This window comes from Leopardus geoffroyi, chromosome X (genome assembly GCF_018350155.1).
Source record: "Leopardus geoffroyi isolate Oge1 chromosome X, O.geoffroyi_Oge1_pat1.0, whole genome shotgun sequence".
Classification (NCBI taxonomy): Eukaryota; Metazoa; Chordata; class Mammalia; order Carnivora; family Felidae; genus Leopardus; species Leopardus geoffroyi.
This window is the reverse complement of record NC_059343.1, coordinates 115,729,453-115,744,402: the sequence shown is the minus strand read 5'-3', so window position 1 is coordinate 115,744,402 and position 14,950 is coordinate 115,729,453. Positions and strand designations below refer to the sequence as shown.

The 14,950-nt window shown below is 44.6% G+C and overlaps 1 protein-coding gene across 4 annotated transcripts in view; it reads left to right on the top strand.

Moving 5' to 3' along the window:
- MCF2 (MCF.2 cell line derived transforming sequence) overlaps nt 1-14,950 on the top strand; it is a 112,250-nt gene that overhangs the window by 42,659 nt on the left and 54,641 nt on the right. For all 4 annotated transcript variants that reach the window (XR_006710782.1, XM_045471352.1, XM_045471350.1 and 1 more), the window contains 3 exons: nt 10,286-10,405; nt 11,228-11,344; nt 12,930-13,079. Coding sequence is in view for 3 of the 4 variants with exons in the window: in XM_045471352.1 (XP_045327308.1) it covers nt 10,286-10,405; nt 11,228-11,344; nt 12,930-13,079 (387 nt within the window). In the remaining variant the exon portion in view is untranslated. The remainder of the gene's footprint in view (nt 1-10,285; nt 10,406-11,227; nt 11,345-12,929; nt 13,080-14,950) is intronic.

Below are 14,950 nucleotides of genomic sequence, written 5' to 3'. Positions count from 1 at the left end.
TAGGTTTCTATTACCTTTCTTTGTTTCTCTCCTCCATTCTTCTCTTAAATGAATTCTTTCAAGTGGCCCCTAGGGATCAATGTCTTGAAATGCAATTTATTGGATTAAGTCGGAAGCCCAGAACTCTAGTGGAAGTCGCATTTGTTCTGTTTACATGGGTTGTCTTGACCAGGGTAAAGAATGGGAAACTCACCGGTGACACAGCGGTTTGACCTTGCAGGATCTCGAGTTGGGCTGATTTTGGAGACTGTGATATAAGTAGCACCTGAGAGGATGGGACAGTGGATTTAAAGTCCAGAGAGAAGATTAAATGGGTTACTTGGTGGAAATTGCAATGACTGTGGCCAAGTGGGAGGGAGGGCATGATAACAGATAAGTGACGAGAAGGACAGACGTCAAGGAAGGACTGTTGCCCACGACTCTTCTGCCCCTGAGGTCATGTGGCAAGTTACTTGGAGGTCTGCAGAGTCACTCCTACTTTCTGTCCTCTGTAAGGGCGCGGTGTGGGAGAACAGTGTGGAATTCGTTCATGACGCTGGAAATTCTTCTCTGTACCTGAAGTCATGAAATTGTCCTCGGTGTATTCTGAAGAGGTAGTTCGGACCGTATCAAGGTCAATCACATGGCCACGCCTGAGCGTTCTATTCTGTTAGGCTATTGGATTAGAGCAGTCTCTGTTCAATGGGCTCCATGATGCCAGATTCTTTCCCCCAGTTTCTTTTGACCATTAATATTTGTCCCATTCTGTTAGATGTTCGGGTCAAGTGATTCCTGAACGCCAGGCAGCAAGTGTCAGTGTGCATTCAGCCTGTGTAACACTGAAAAGTGTTCTGTGTCTTAGAAAGAGCGCTCCCTGAGGATTCAGGTAGGCCTGGGTGCCCCTGCTCACCGGCTGAACCCTGGACGTTACTGCACTGCTCTGTGCTTCGGTTTGTGCATGCCGTAAAAGCTACTTGACCACAGTGTTATGGGGGTTCACTAGGTAATGTGTGTACCAAGCCTCGCACATCTGTAATAGGCTTTCAGTCAAGGGTTCCGTCTTAGTGTTACTGCGTTGCTTTGCCTTAGAGATTAAAAAACGGAGAAAGTCTGTAGGAATAGAAGTTGTTTTATCGTAACATAACCAAACTTTTACGATGTATAACACACTTTAAACATTTTTTTCCCCAAGTTTATTTAAGAGAGGGAGAAAGAGAGCAAGCACCAGTGGGGCAGAGAGAAGAGAGAGAGGGGAGAGAGGAGAGAGAGAGAGAGAGAGAAAGAATCCCAAGCAGGCTCTGCACTGTCATCGTGGAGCCCTACACGGGGCTCGAGCCCACAAACCGTGAGTTCATGACCTGAGCCACAATCAAGAATCGGATACTTAACCGACTGAGCCCCCTGGGCGCCCCTGAACATTTTAAAAGAAATAAGTACAGAATCACAGACAAGTGTATACAGGGTGCATGAATTGCCTCTCTTTGGTACTACACAGAGGATTTAGGCGAGGTTAATTTCCAGACTTCGGGAGTGAGATGATGCGTCCAAGTGTATGCCTTTTGTTGTTCTTGCTGTCCTTACTGCTATAAGGCTATGTAGCTGTGGAATTTGAGGGTAGGCGTGAGGAGAAGGGAGCAGATCTTCTCTAGGAAGGAAAGGTGAGAGAGAGAGCGAGCTAATTCTGTGCCCATTAACCGGAAGAACCAGAGAGATCTGCTGCGGGGGCGGGGGGGGGGGGGGGGGGGAGGGGGGCGTGTCACGCATAGTGACTGGAGAAATGTCAGCATGTTCATTCTACGGAGGTGCCTTTAAGCAGTCACATGTTGAAACTCCAAAAAAAAAAAAAAAAAAAAATGCCCGCAAGAAGCTAAAAGCAATGCTGTTTCCTCTCCCATGCTGGCTTTTTTTTTTTTTTTTTTTAATAAAAATAAAAACAAAATAAAATAAGGCTGACCTTTGGCCACATCGCTTTGCTCTTTTGACAGGCTCTCAAACACGATTTATAGTTTTACAATCTGGGGTTTGTGGAGAAAATAGAAATTGTGCTTTTTCATGTTTATATAACCATAAAGATTAGGGATTCTTAAAGCAGCATACCAAAGAATTTAGAAATGTAGTATCCCCGAACAGAAATGGAAAAGCTCAATGGTCTTGGGTTATCTTTGCTGTAAGATATGTGCGTCTGATACTAGTTATGATAGGTGATATGCTGTTTGTTCATTTAAACACTAGTTTTGGGGCTCCTGGAGGGGGGCTCAGTGAAACATCCGACTCTTGATTTGAGCTCCGGTCGTGATCTTATGGTTTCTGAGTTTGAGATCCGCAGTCGGGCTCTGCACTGACAGTGCGGAGCCTCCTTGGGATTCTCTCGCTCTCTGCCCCTCCCCCGCTTGTGCGCGCTCGCTCCCTGTCTGAAAATAAAATAAACTTAAAAAATAAACAATAGTTTTAAAATGGATTATCTTGAAACTTTTAGGCAAATGTGTGCATACTGTATAGAGAAAAAGCACTCTCTCTCCCTGTGTGTATGCTCATAGTCAAACATCTGCAACCTGGTCTTAAATCCATATGGCCTTTCTGGTTAAAATTTCTCGAGTGCTCTGTCCCGTCGAGATTCTCCTAGCCAGCGATCACAGAGAGAGGAGCATGTATTGATACCTACCCGTGTTCAGATGACATGAAGCTTTAGGTCACAGGTCACAAGCTGGTAGTCCAAAGATGTGTTCTGTTTAGGTCATACAGTGTTTCAACAAACTTTGAACTTGTTTGCCATCTTTAAAAATCCTGACGTTTCACACGACTCTGGATTTCTGGCTTCTTTTGAGAAATTGAAGATTTGGCAAAGCCCACCTTTCCACCTGACATTTAGCTGAAACTGACTAGTGGTGCCCCCCCACCCCCCCATGCTCTCCAGTTCACTATAATCCCCACCATTTCCGGTGACTACTCATCATCTGGGAAGAGTGTGAGTTGCCATTTTCCACCTCCTTCAGGCTGTGTTTTGATGAAACCCTGCCTACTTCACATGTTTCCATTCTTCCCCTAACACATGGTAGGCATTCACATTGGTCACCTTTGTTTTGGGTTTCAGGTTTAGACTCTTGACCTTGAACCCGATCCTTGTACCATCGTTGCCACGCTTCCCCAGATTCCTCCTGTTGTTCCTTTTTCTGTCCATTAGGAGTTTCTCCAGAGGAAGGAAAGCTGAAATGAAAATACTCTTTTTATTTTTCAATCATAGCCTGTTTAAGAGTCAGGGGAATGTGTGTGTTTGTTTTTTTTTTAATTTTTTTAAATTTCTAATGTTTGTTTATTTTTGAGAGACAGAGAGAGACAGAGTGTGAACAGGGAAGGGGCAGAGAGAGAGGGAGACACAGAATCCGAAGCAGGCTCCAGGCTCTGAGCCGTCAGCACAGAGCCCAACACGGGGCTCGAACCCACGGACCGTGAGATCATGACCTGAGCCGAAGTCAGACGCTTAACCCACTGAGCCACCCAGGCGCCCCAGGTGAATCTGGGTTTTCATTCTGCCACTTACAAGCTAGAAGTTTTTGGAAAATTGCTAACCTCCCACAACCTCAGTGTATTACTTCCCTTTTGCTGCTGTAACAACTTACCACAAACTTAGCAGCTCGAAACAACACAAATGTATTCTGTTAACAGTTCTGGGATCAGAAGTCCAAAATGAGTCTCACTGGGCTAAAAGAAAGGTGTTCGTAGGGCAGCATTCCTTCTGGAAACTCTGGAGGGGAATCCACTTCCTTGACTTTTCCAGGTTCTAGAACCGCCCACCTTCCTTGGCTCTCAGCCCTGCATCCCTGCCCTGGGCTTCTCATGTCACATCTTCTCTGACTCTCCTGCCTCCCTCTTTGTCTAGTAAGGATCTTTGTGATTACATTGTTCCCACTGCAAGTGTCCAGGATTATCTCCCCATCTCAAGACCCTTAACTTCCTCATATTTATAAAGTCCCCTTTGCCTTATAAGGTAATATATTTACAAGTTCCAGGGATTAAGATGTGGGCATCTTTGGAGAGTGATTATTCAGCCTACCACAGGCAAGTTCTCCAGTTGTGAAATAAGGATAAAAATAGAACCTAATGTATGCACTCAGCACAATATCGTAATTATGCTCATGGTGATCATGATTCTTGTAAAAGGCTTTCAGTAAAAAGTGACATTCTCACCCATGGCCAGCTAGTCAGTCTCCTTTCCCTTACCATAAGGCCTTCAGAGGTCCCAGACATGCATAAGTGTGTGTGTGTGTGTGTGTGTGTGTGTGTGTATTTTAAAAAGTTTTGGGGTGCCTGGGTGGCTCAGTCGGTTAAGTGTCTGACTCTTGGTTTTGGTTCAGGGCATGATCTCATGGCGTGTGAGTTCGAGCCCTTGCATCGGCCTCTATGCTGACAGAGGGGAGTCTGCTTGGGATCCTCTCTCTCCTTCTCTCTCTGCCCCTCCCCCTCCTCTCAAAATAAGTAAATAAACTTTTAAAAATTTAAAAATGTTTGTGTTTGAATATAGTTGACGCACAGTGTCATGTGAGTTTCAGGTGTGCAACACAGTGATTGGATGCTTCTATAAGTTCTACTGTGCTCGGGGCAAGGGTAGCTACCGTCTGTTACCCTACAAGGCTGTACAATCTCATTTTCTGAATTCTTTGTGCTGCACGTATGTAAGTGTTTGCTCGAGAGAGTTATGAAATGGAGTCATTCATGCGAGGTTATGGATTTGCTGTAACTAGACAAATATGGCAAGCACCTTTTTCGGTTGGGAAAGTAAATGGGACCGGGATCAAAAACTCCAGTCTATCCGATTGGCACAGGGGATTCAATGGGTGGGAGGGATACAAACCATATACGTGGTCTGAACTGTGTGATTTCGTTTTCTAAAAAAAAATAACTAAATAACCGACCAGTCAGATGGATTTATTCCTCTAAATGGCTTTTAAATTTGAGAGTAGCTATTAGTTTAACGGAGCCCGTGTGTTCCAGGACGATCTGTGTGGTCGCGAAATAAAGATTCTCAACCTATCCCATCATGAAAAACACTGTAAATGCAAGTATGCAGGCAATAACTGAAGTTTTCATCCTTGATGATGCATTTTCTTTAAAAATGCTAATTTTTGTGGGCTTTTGGCCACAAGTGAATCCCTAAACCTTTTGAAGGAATTAAGGAAGGGACAACGTATAGCAGAATAATCAGGAACTTTTCCTTAAGAATGATATGATTAGAATGTAGAATTCTCTTTAGAAGGATTTTTTTTCCAGGTGTCCACGTTTGGGGCAAACCACTTTGTCAAATATAGGCAATGACTGATTCCATAAACAGGGGCGCCTGGCTGGCTCAGTCGGAAGAGCGTGCGACTCTCGATCTCGGGGTCGTGAGTTCAAGGCCCGCGTTGGGTGTAAGAGATCACTTAAATAAATAAATAGATGAAGAAATAAATAAGTAAACGAGACAGTTAAATGAGATGGTTGAAATGTTAAAAATAATAGCTACATAACATCCCTGACTTTTAAGCAGCGGAGCACCCCCAAACCCTGCCTGGATTTGCTTCCCTGTGGATTCTATAGACCATGATTCTGCTTTTTCTCTCCTCTCTCCTTTGTTCCCTGCCATGTGATGGACCTTGGACCTAGGTGCTGGGACAACCTTGCTCTCCCGGGCGTGGCAGGCTAGAGACCAGGGCCTTTACCCCAGGCAGAGAGTTGCCAGGCTTTAAGTTGGTCAGGCTTAGGGCCACCTAGAGATTTCCTATGTGATACCAGAGACTATGGTGTTCAGGAAAGTCTGAGAGAAAAAGATGATGAGACCAGATCAACCTAGGGTCCATGAAAGAACAAAACACATTTTGCCCTAAGTGTTGACGGAGGTCGGGTGCTTTCAGTTCCATTTGAAAGAAAAAAAAAAAAAAAAAGTGGAAAGGCAGCTGGGTCAAGGCAGGAAAGTATAATGGTTTTGGGAACTTACCCGTGTGAAGAAGAAGGAGAGGCTTAACTCCTAAAGCAAATGGCATCGAAGTAGAATCTATGCTTTCTATCTAAAAATAGGCCCAGAGGGGCACCTGGGTGACTCAGTTGGTTAAGCAACTAGCTTCAGCTCAGGTCATGATCTCGCGGTCTGTGAGTTCAAGCCCCGCGTCGGGCTCTGTGCTGACAGCTCGGAGCCTGGAGCCTGCTTTGGAGTCTGTGTCTCCCTCTCTGCCCTTGGCCCGCTCGCGCTCTGTGTGTGTGTCTCTCTCTCAAAAATAATAAACATCAAAAAAAAAAAATTTAAAAATAGGTCCAGAGTTCTCCCAAGGCTCTGGCAGAGTCTCCCCTTTAAGCAAGCCTTTATCAGAGCCCCTGGGTGGCTCAGGCGGTTAAGCATCCAACTCTTGATTTCCGTTCAGGTTGGGATCCCAAGGTCGTGGGATCGAGCCCTGCATCGAGGGAGAATTGGGATTCTCTCTGCCCCTCCCCTGTGCTCTCTCTCTCTCTCTCTCTTCCTCTCTCCCTAAGTCAATAAAAAAACTTAAAAGAACCCAATACGACAATGTATGTTAACTAACTTGAATTGAAACAAATTAAAAAAAAAAAAAAAGCAAGCCTTTATCAATATCCTGGAAGTTTTCTACCTAAGCCTACTTGTCTTTAGATCCAAGAGTGCAAGGTAAAATTTAAAGCCTATCTTCTTTTTTTTAGGGCTTAACAAAGTTCCTCTGTGTTCATTATTTAATTTAATTCTTATGATAACTATAGGAAGTACGTACCATGTTTAACATAAAATACACACTATGTACATCACAGAGGGTGGGGTATATAGCATCGTTGGGACTCTGTCTCTGCTTCTGGTTCTATACGCATGTTAGCTGCATGCTTTGAAGTAAGTTTTCTCCAGCAGGTTCACGGCGACCAGCAGCTCTGGAACTGCACCCTCAAAGTGTTCTTCCCTCAACACTGGTGTGAAAAATCCCAGGGCAGGACTTCATCCCGCTACTAATCGCTGTGTGTTAGGAGGGCAAGGTCATGTAGGAAGATCACAGTTCTTTTTTTTTTTTTTTTTTTTTTTAATCTTTATTTTTGAGAGAGACACGGTGGGAGCAGGGGAGGGTGGCAGAGAGAGGGAGACACAGAATCTGAAGCAGGCTCCAGGAGGGGTAAGGGGTCTCTCTGGGGTCTCTTTTATGAGGGCACTAGTCCCCTTATGATGGCTCCGTTCTCATCACCCAGGCACCTCCCAAAGGCCTCTCCTCCTACCAGCCTCACATTGAGGGCTGGGTTTCAGCACAAACTTTCGGGGACATCACCATTTAGTACCTGAGAGAGGGGAAGAAGTCTCTCCTGAAGGGAGAGGGTAGCAGAGGCACGGCCACCTGGGGGAGTTCGGAGTTGGACAGCCAGCCCGATTTGTGTCTGTTTATAATCATTGATTAATTTATTGATTTCATTTTGACCTCTTTTCTTTCACTTATTTGTGAGTCTCCCACTCGGTCCTCTTCCCTTGCTCTGGTTCTCATGGCCACTTAACTGTTGATGCTTTATCACCGTCTCAAGTTGTATTTGCGGATTTTATTTTTAAGTAACCTCTACACCCAGCGTGGGGCTCAAACTCACAACCCCGACGTCAGGTGTCTCACGCTCCACCGACTAAGCTAGCCAGCCACCCCTGAAACTGAATTTAAAATATCCCCAGTTTCAAATGTGTATTTCCCAAGAGTCTAGGTCTTAAACCTGAGTGAAAGTTCCTCTTTTTGTTAATACCCACCTCCTAGCTCGTCTGTCTGCCTCCACTCTTGTCCAAATCTAGTCCTTTCCTAAAGCTGAAGTGATCCCTCTAAAATGCTGATCGTGTTGCTCCGCTGCCTAAAACCTCTTAGAGCCTCCCCTTGCCTCCACGAAAAAGCCAAGGTCTTTCCTGATCTGGCATCTACCTGTCTTTCTAGCACCATCTCCCATTGCTACACTCTCGAGCATCATTTTCCTCTAGCTTTCCTGACCGGGACGTCTCGAAGAGATAGGGAAGCATACAGTGATTAAGAGCCCCGACTTACGGGGCACCTGGGTGGCTCAGTGGGTTAAGCGTCCGACTTCGGCTCAGGTCATGATCTCACGGTTGGGGAGTTGGAGCCCCATATTGGGCTGTGACTCTGTCAGTGAGGAGCCCACTTCAGATTCTCTGTCTCCCTCTCTCTTTGCCTCTCTCTCTCTCTCTCTCAAAAATAAACATTAAAAAAAAAAAAAAAAAGAGCACTGATGCAGGCATAGATTAAGACTTCACCAGCCGGGGCAAGTTAAACTCTCTGAGCCTCAGTTTCTTTCTGTCTTTTTTTTTTTTTTTTTTTAATGTTTATTTATTTTTGAGAGAGAGAGAGCGAACAGGGGAGGGAAAAAGAGAGACGGAGACAGAGAATCTGAAGCAGGCTCTGTGCTGATAGCACAGAGCCCAATGTGGGGATCGAACTCACCAACCGTGAGATCATGACCTGAGCTGAAGTTGGACGCTCAACCAACTGAGCCACCCAGGCGCCCCCGCTTGCTTTATTTGTAAAAGATGCTAGCTTAACTACCTCACACGATTATTACGAAGAGGAGCTATGATAATGTTGGCAAAATACTTGGCATAGAGTAAGCATTTGATATATGGTAGTTCATTATTAACGTTGGGCCATACTGTTCTGTCTCTCACTGATTTTCCATAGTCCCCTCCTTATCTTTTTAAAAAATGTTTATTTGGGGGCGCCTGGGTGGCGCAGTCGGTTAAGCGTCCGACTTCAGCCAGGTCACGATCTCGCGGTCCGTGAGTTCGAGCCCCGCGTCCGGCTCTGGGCTGATGGCTCGGAGCCTGGAGCCTGTTTCCAATTCTGTGTCTCCCGCTCTCTCTGCCCCTCCCCCATTCATGCTCTGTCTCTCTCTATCCCAAAAATAAATAAAAAATGTTGAAAAAAAAAATAAAAAATAAAAAATGTTTATTTATTTTAAGATAGAGCACAAGTGGGTAAGGGGCAGAGAGGGAAGGAGAGAATCCCAAGCAGGCTCTATGCTGTCACCGAACACCCTGATGCGCGGCTCGATCCCGTGAACTGTGAGATCATGACCTGAGCGAAAATCAAGAGTCTCAACTGACTGAGCCACCCAGGCGCCCACCCTCCTTGTCTTTCTTTCAGCAACTATTTCTTGACCACCTGCATGTCCGTATTCTGGAAACGGGGGAAACATTGGTGCACCAGAATGACATTCTGATCTAAGTAATTCCTTTTCTTAGGCTTCAAACAGACCGTTTTGACCGTCTGTTGCGGATTATTCTACTTCCTTTGTTTCACTTATCAACTTGTGCTATAGAGTTAACGATTACTAATGGACTGCACCATTAGACTGATTTTCTTGCAAACTGGGTAGGGACTACATCTTATTAATTTGGGGACACCGACTGCTAACAGTGCGCGACAGTCATTCGCTTAGGTACATGGAATGGACACGTAGAAGAGACTCTGTGAATGTTGCTTGGATGAAAATAAAAATATGATTCCATATCACAGGTTTCTTCCATTGCTTAGTACATGTATATAATGTTTAAGCTCCCTTTGACTTTTGGGGTTATCCTAGGAACCTGCGTTCTAATTCCGTTTCACAGGGAATAAATGCAATTCAAGTACAAATGACTAACTTTTAAAATGACGTTTCAGGGACACCTGGGTGGCTCAGTCGGTTAAGCCTCCGACTTTGGCTTAGGTCACGATCTCACGGTTCATGGGTTCGAGCCCCGCGTCGGGCTCTCTGCTGACACTTCAGAGCCTGGATCCTGCTTTGGATTCTGTGTCTCCTCTCTCTCTCTGTCCCCCTCCCCCTCAAAAGTAAACATTAAAAACATTTTTTTTTAAATGAAGTTTTAGGGTATGGTTCGCGGGGTGCCTGGCTGGTTCAGTCGATAGGGTGTGTGACTCTTGATCTCGGGGTTGTGAATTCAAGACCCATGTTGGGTGTAGGGATGACTAAAATAGAAATAAGCTTAAAAAGTAATAAATAAAATAAAAACCTAGATTTATTTTGTAAAAAAGTATAGTTCTTCTTAACTTGGGATCTACTTTTGTGTGAGAAAATTCCCTGCCATGAACATTGCAAGGGTCTGATCTGATGACCTTACATTAGTTCTGTTTCTGTTTCCAAGTTTTTAGATTGTATCAATATCCATTTTTAAAGTTTTGTCCTTCTAGTGGCTTTTATTGCTTTAAAAACGGTTTCCTTTAATTACGTATTTTCTGATATGTACTCAGTCGAGTGCACGTTTTGACGATTTGTTCTTCCTTTCCTGCGTTTCTCCTTTCCGTAGGTTTCTTTTCCTGGGAACTTGCACTTGGTGTTGGTTCTACGTCCCAGCAGTTTTCTTCAAAGGACTTTCACAGACATTGGATTTCGATTTAGTCAGGAGGATTTCATGCTGAAGTTACCAGTAAGAGTATATTGTTTAAATGTTTTGTCTCTTTAATTCTTGTGAGGACTTTGTACCATGCTGTTGATGCTTTACCCGTGCTCACAAAGCATCTGAAAGAAAAGAAATAGAATTTGTCTTCCCAAACTACAAACTTGAAATCCCCCAAAGTCTTCTGTTTCTATTGTTAAACTAAAGGAAGAGTTTCGTCAATTTGTAACAAAGCAATCCCTGTTGAATGAGATATATGTCACCTACGTTATTTATGTGTGTGTATATGCACGTGTGCGTGTGTGTATAAAATCAGGACGTTTTATTTTTAAGGAAAAAATGAGCGTGTGTTTTACGTATTTGAACTCCCATGAACTTAGCATCCTGAGCTAGTTCATAGTACCATGATCTTTTTTTTTAAATATATTTTTATACGTTTATTTAGGGTTAGGGATAGAGTCCTCGTAAATTATGGTACTTTTGCGAAGATCAGCCCCTCCTGATAAGTTATAACTTACTACAGAAAGCCCTTTTCCTCCGTTGTAGGCATAACATTCTTTCGGAAGGTTGGCCCTTAATAATGCAAAATTTTAGATCAAGGAGAACCAGCGATTTGGGTTTCTATGGAGATTAACTTTGCTTTACAGAGAAATGTTTCGTATGTGAAAACTGTTATTACCAAAGAACGTAGTGCAGACGGATGTGGGCGGGGGAGGGTGTACAGGAGAGAACTATTAGAACCATTTGCAAAAGGTAACTTTGTGCTAAGGAAATGCTGAAGTTCATTGTACAGTTGAATGGAGGGATGCCGCGAAGGGCAGTTAACAGTATCTCTCTTGCTTATTTATATAGGTGGTTATGCTGAGCTCAGTTAGTGATTTGCTGGCATACATTGATGACAAGCAGTTAACCCCTGAGTTAGGCGGCACCTTGCAGTACTCCAACAGTGAATGGATCATCTTCAGAAATGTATGTTGCCTTTGCTCTTACTGTAGAGCCTGTAGTTCATATTAGCCTTTAAAATCTAGTTCCGGCATTGTTCTCCTCTTTGGGAAAGACAGCTTGCTGTGGCTCCTGTTTTTCAAACACATATAATTCAACATCTTGATTTTCTCCCCTAGGAAATATCTAGAAATGATGAAGAGGCACTGAGGATGGCAGTTGAAGGAGAGGCCTAGGGAGTAAGGCGATTGTGCTCGGTCCACTGCCTCCGGTGGCCATGTAGTAACTTGGAGAAACAAAGCGTTTTGGGTTCAGACCTCAGCACTGCTGATTTTTAGCTGTGTAACCTTGTGCACGCTATATAGCCTCTCTGGCTCTCAGTTTTCCCAACTATAAAATGGGAATAATACTACTTTACGTCATAGGGATATTGGGAAGATTAAATGAGATAACAAATGTGAATTGCGTGGCACAGTGCCTAACAGATGACAAGCCCTCAAAACATGCTAAGTAATACGATTCATGTCATCCTAGCAATGCTTCTGAGGCAGTTAGGATTACAGTAGAGTTTCGTTCGGTTCTAGAAATTGGCAAATAGGCAAAGACCCTGTGCCTCGCAGACGTGAGTTTATACTAGAAGAATCTTTGTCCCAGATCCCAGCGATAAGGGACCCTTCTGAAGGAAATGATTTCTCATTCAATCAGGATCCTGTTTTCCTCATCTTTGTCATTCAGCAGTTCTTTTTGTTCATATGAAAGTGTATCGTCAAAATTAGTGTCTAGCCTTTCATAACCTCTAAAACTGCAAACGAAAGAGCAGATCACCTCGAGCTGCATGGTACGCAGAGGGTTTATAAGGTCTCTACGGGTTGCCCCCCCCCCCCCCCACTTTTCTCTTCCTGAGCAGTTGATTTTGGAAACAATCAGCACAACGCGACTTGACATTTGAGGGCGACCGAACCTTCGCGATCACAATTTCAAGTCTTGTGCCTGAATGAATTGTTGTGGCCAGTTTGTTCCCCCATCACCCTTGTGCATTGCTTTGTTGGAATGCTAATGCTTGCTCATAAGTTATAACAAATGTCCGGTGGCTTTGATGTTCTCTTCCAAAGTAAAGTTAGTATAAAGTGATTTTATATCTGCAGGGTCTAATGGGATAGACCTAAACAAAGTCAGAAAGCAAATGACTCAGTCCACGGCATCTTTCAGAAATTGTTTTCAGGGGTGCCTGGCTGGCTCCGTCGGAGGAGCACGCGACTCTCGAGTCTTGGGGTCGTGAGTTCGAGCCCCACGCTGGGTGTAGAGATTACTAGAAAAAAAGAAAGAAACTTTAAAACAAAGACATTGTTCTCGTTGGCGTTCAAGAAATGAGTACAGAAGTTTAGATAAAAGACATTCAAGAAGACTCTTTAACCTCACGTCAGTTTCGTAGAGGCTTAGCTACAAAGGTAGCGTTGATTGCCAAGGGCAATGCCAACTTTCCTTAGCAGAAGAGAGGTCATAGTATATGTGCTTGTTGTCATACCTAGATGAAAGTGAGTACAGTTACTGATCTAGGTATTGATGTGCTGGCAGTTTCCATGGAATTAAAAGGATCACTGGGTCTTTGCAGGCTATAGAAAATTTTGCTCTCACAGTGAAGGAAATGGCTCAGATGTTACAGTCCTTCGGAACTGAACTGGCGGAGACAGAACTGCCAGATGATATTCCTTCAATAGAAGAAACCCTTGCGCTTCGTGCCAAGAGGTATCACATGTTAAAGGTATGTCTGAAAGCGTCAACAAACAACCATGACCCATGGCCTTTCTTTTACGGCGCACGTGCATTTCACACTGATTGGTGGGTGGGGGACCCACAAGGGGAAAATGGCCCGGATCTGTTGAACGTAAGGGGCCCCCTTGTAACTGGTGCATTCTCTTGAGAAGTTCTTTATTTGTTAATGGAAGAGTCCATGCTGCCCCAGAATAAGAAGTCTACAGTCCTCTTTGTTATCACGGATTCTTTATCTTTTCAAAAGGCCCGCTCATTTGGAAAGCTGGAGAATCAGAAGGCAGATGGGTGTTCTAGTTTTACGCCCACCCCAGGTGCGACGTGAAGTGGAGAAGGAGAACCAGATGAGGAGTCAGGGGGCTTGCGACCAAGGCAAACATTGTTAAATTGATCACAAGCTTTCTTTTGCACAGAGTACTCGTTTTTTGTTTTTTGTTTTTTCCTTTTTTTGAAGTAGGCTCCATGCCCAGCCCGGGGCTTGAGCTCACGACCCTGAGACCAGGCGTCACGCACTCCACCGACGGAGCCAGCCAGGCATCCCCAGAGTACTAGCTTTTGTTGTTTTCTACCATAGACCTTAGATGGCAAGTTGACTTTGCCCTCCTACCCAGTTGTCTGGAGTGTTGGGTTGTGAAGGATTCTGAGTCACAGTTCAGACAATCACCAAGTACTTTGAGATGCACGTTCTCCCGAAAGTTGAAGAATGATCTCAAGAAGCACCAGGCTCTATCACTCATGTCCTTCTGGGGCGGGGGCTGGGGGGGGGGGATGGGGAGGTGGCGCTCGGATACGAGCTCTGTGTAGAGACGACACTTGTATTTTAGTTCGAATTGCTTTTTGAGGGGACATTTGTAGATGAAGAGGAGAGAGACTGAACTCGTGAATCATAATCTCAAAGTAAAACTGTTCCAGGAGAGAAAGCTCTGACCCTCATAAGCTGTGTGATCGGGCAGTTTGCCTCCTCTCTCTGAGTTGCGGTTGCCCTACGTGCACAGCAAGGTTGATGCCGATATGTGTGTACCTTGTAGGGTTGTTGTGAGGATGAAATGGAGGAAGTGATATATGTACAACCACGTTTGGCACATAGCCACTATTTCGTAAATATTAGCTCTTTAAAAAAAAATTTTTTTTTTTAATGTTTATTTGTTTTTGAGACAGGGAGAGACAGAGCACGAACAGGGGAGGGTCAGAGAGAGAGGGAGACACAGAATCTGAAACAGGCTCCAGGCTCTGAGCTGTCATCACAGAGCCCGATGCGGGGCTCGAACTCACAGACCACGAGATCATGACCTGAACCGAAGTCGGACGCCTAACCGACTGAGCCACCCAGGCGCCCCAATATTAGCTCTTTTTTTTTTTTTTTTTAAAAATTTAATGTTTTATTTTATATTTGAGAGAGAGACAGAGGCAGAACATGAACAGGGGAGGGGCAGAGAGACGGGGACAGAATCTGAAGCGGGCCCCAGGCTCTGAGCTGTCAGCACAGAGCCTGACGCGGGGCTCGAACTTACGGGCAGTGAGATCATGACCTGAGCCGAAGTCAGACGCTTCACTGACGGAGCCACCCAGGCGCCCTGGAAATATTAGGTCTCAGTGCTTATGTTCTTATTTATATTGGTGGTGGCTTAGAACCTGTTCCTGGACAAATATAGGGACACCCACATTTTTGCCTAACAGTTCAGAGGACCCTTGGATTTCCTGAAGGGAGTCATAGCTCACTCTTAGATGCCCGAAGAATCTACCCACCAAGGTTAAGACCTTCTGAATAGAAAGCAGCGTATACTCTGTGAGGAATTAATGAACCCAAACGTGACGTAACATAATATGGCAGGCGGCGGTTGATAACAATCTCCCTATCCCTGA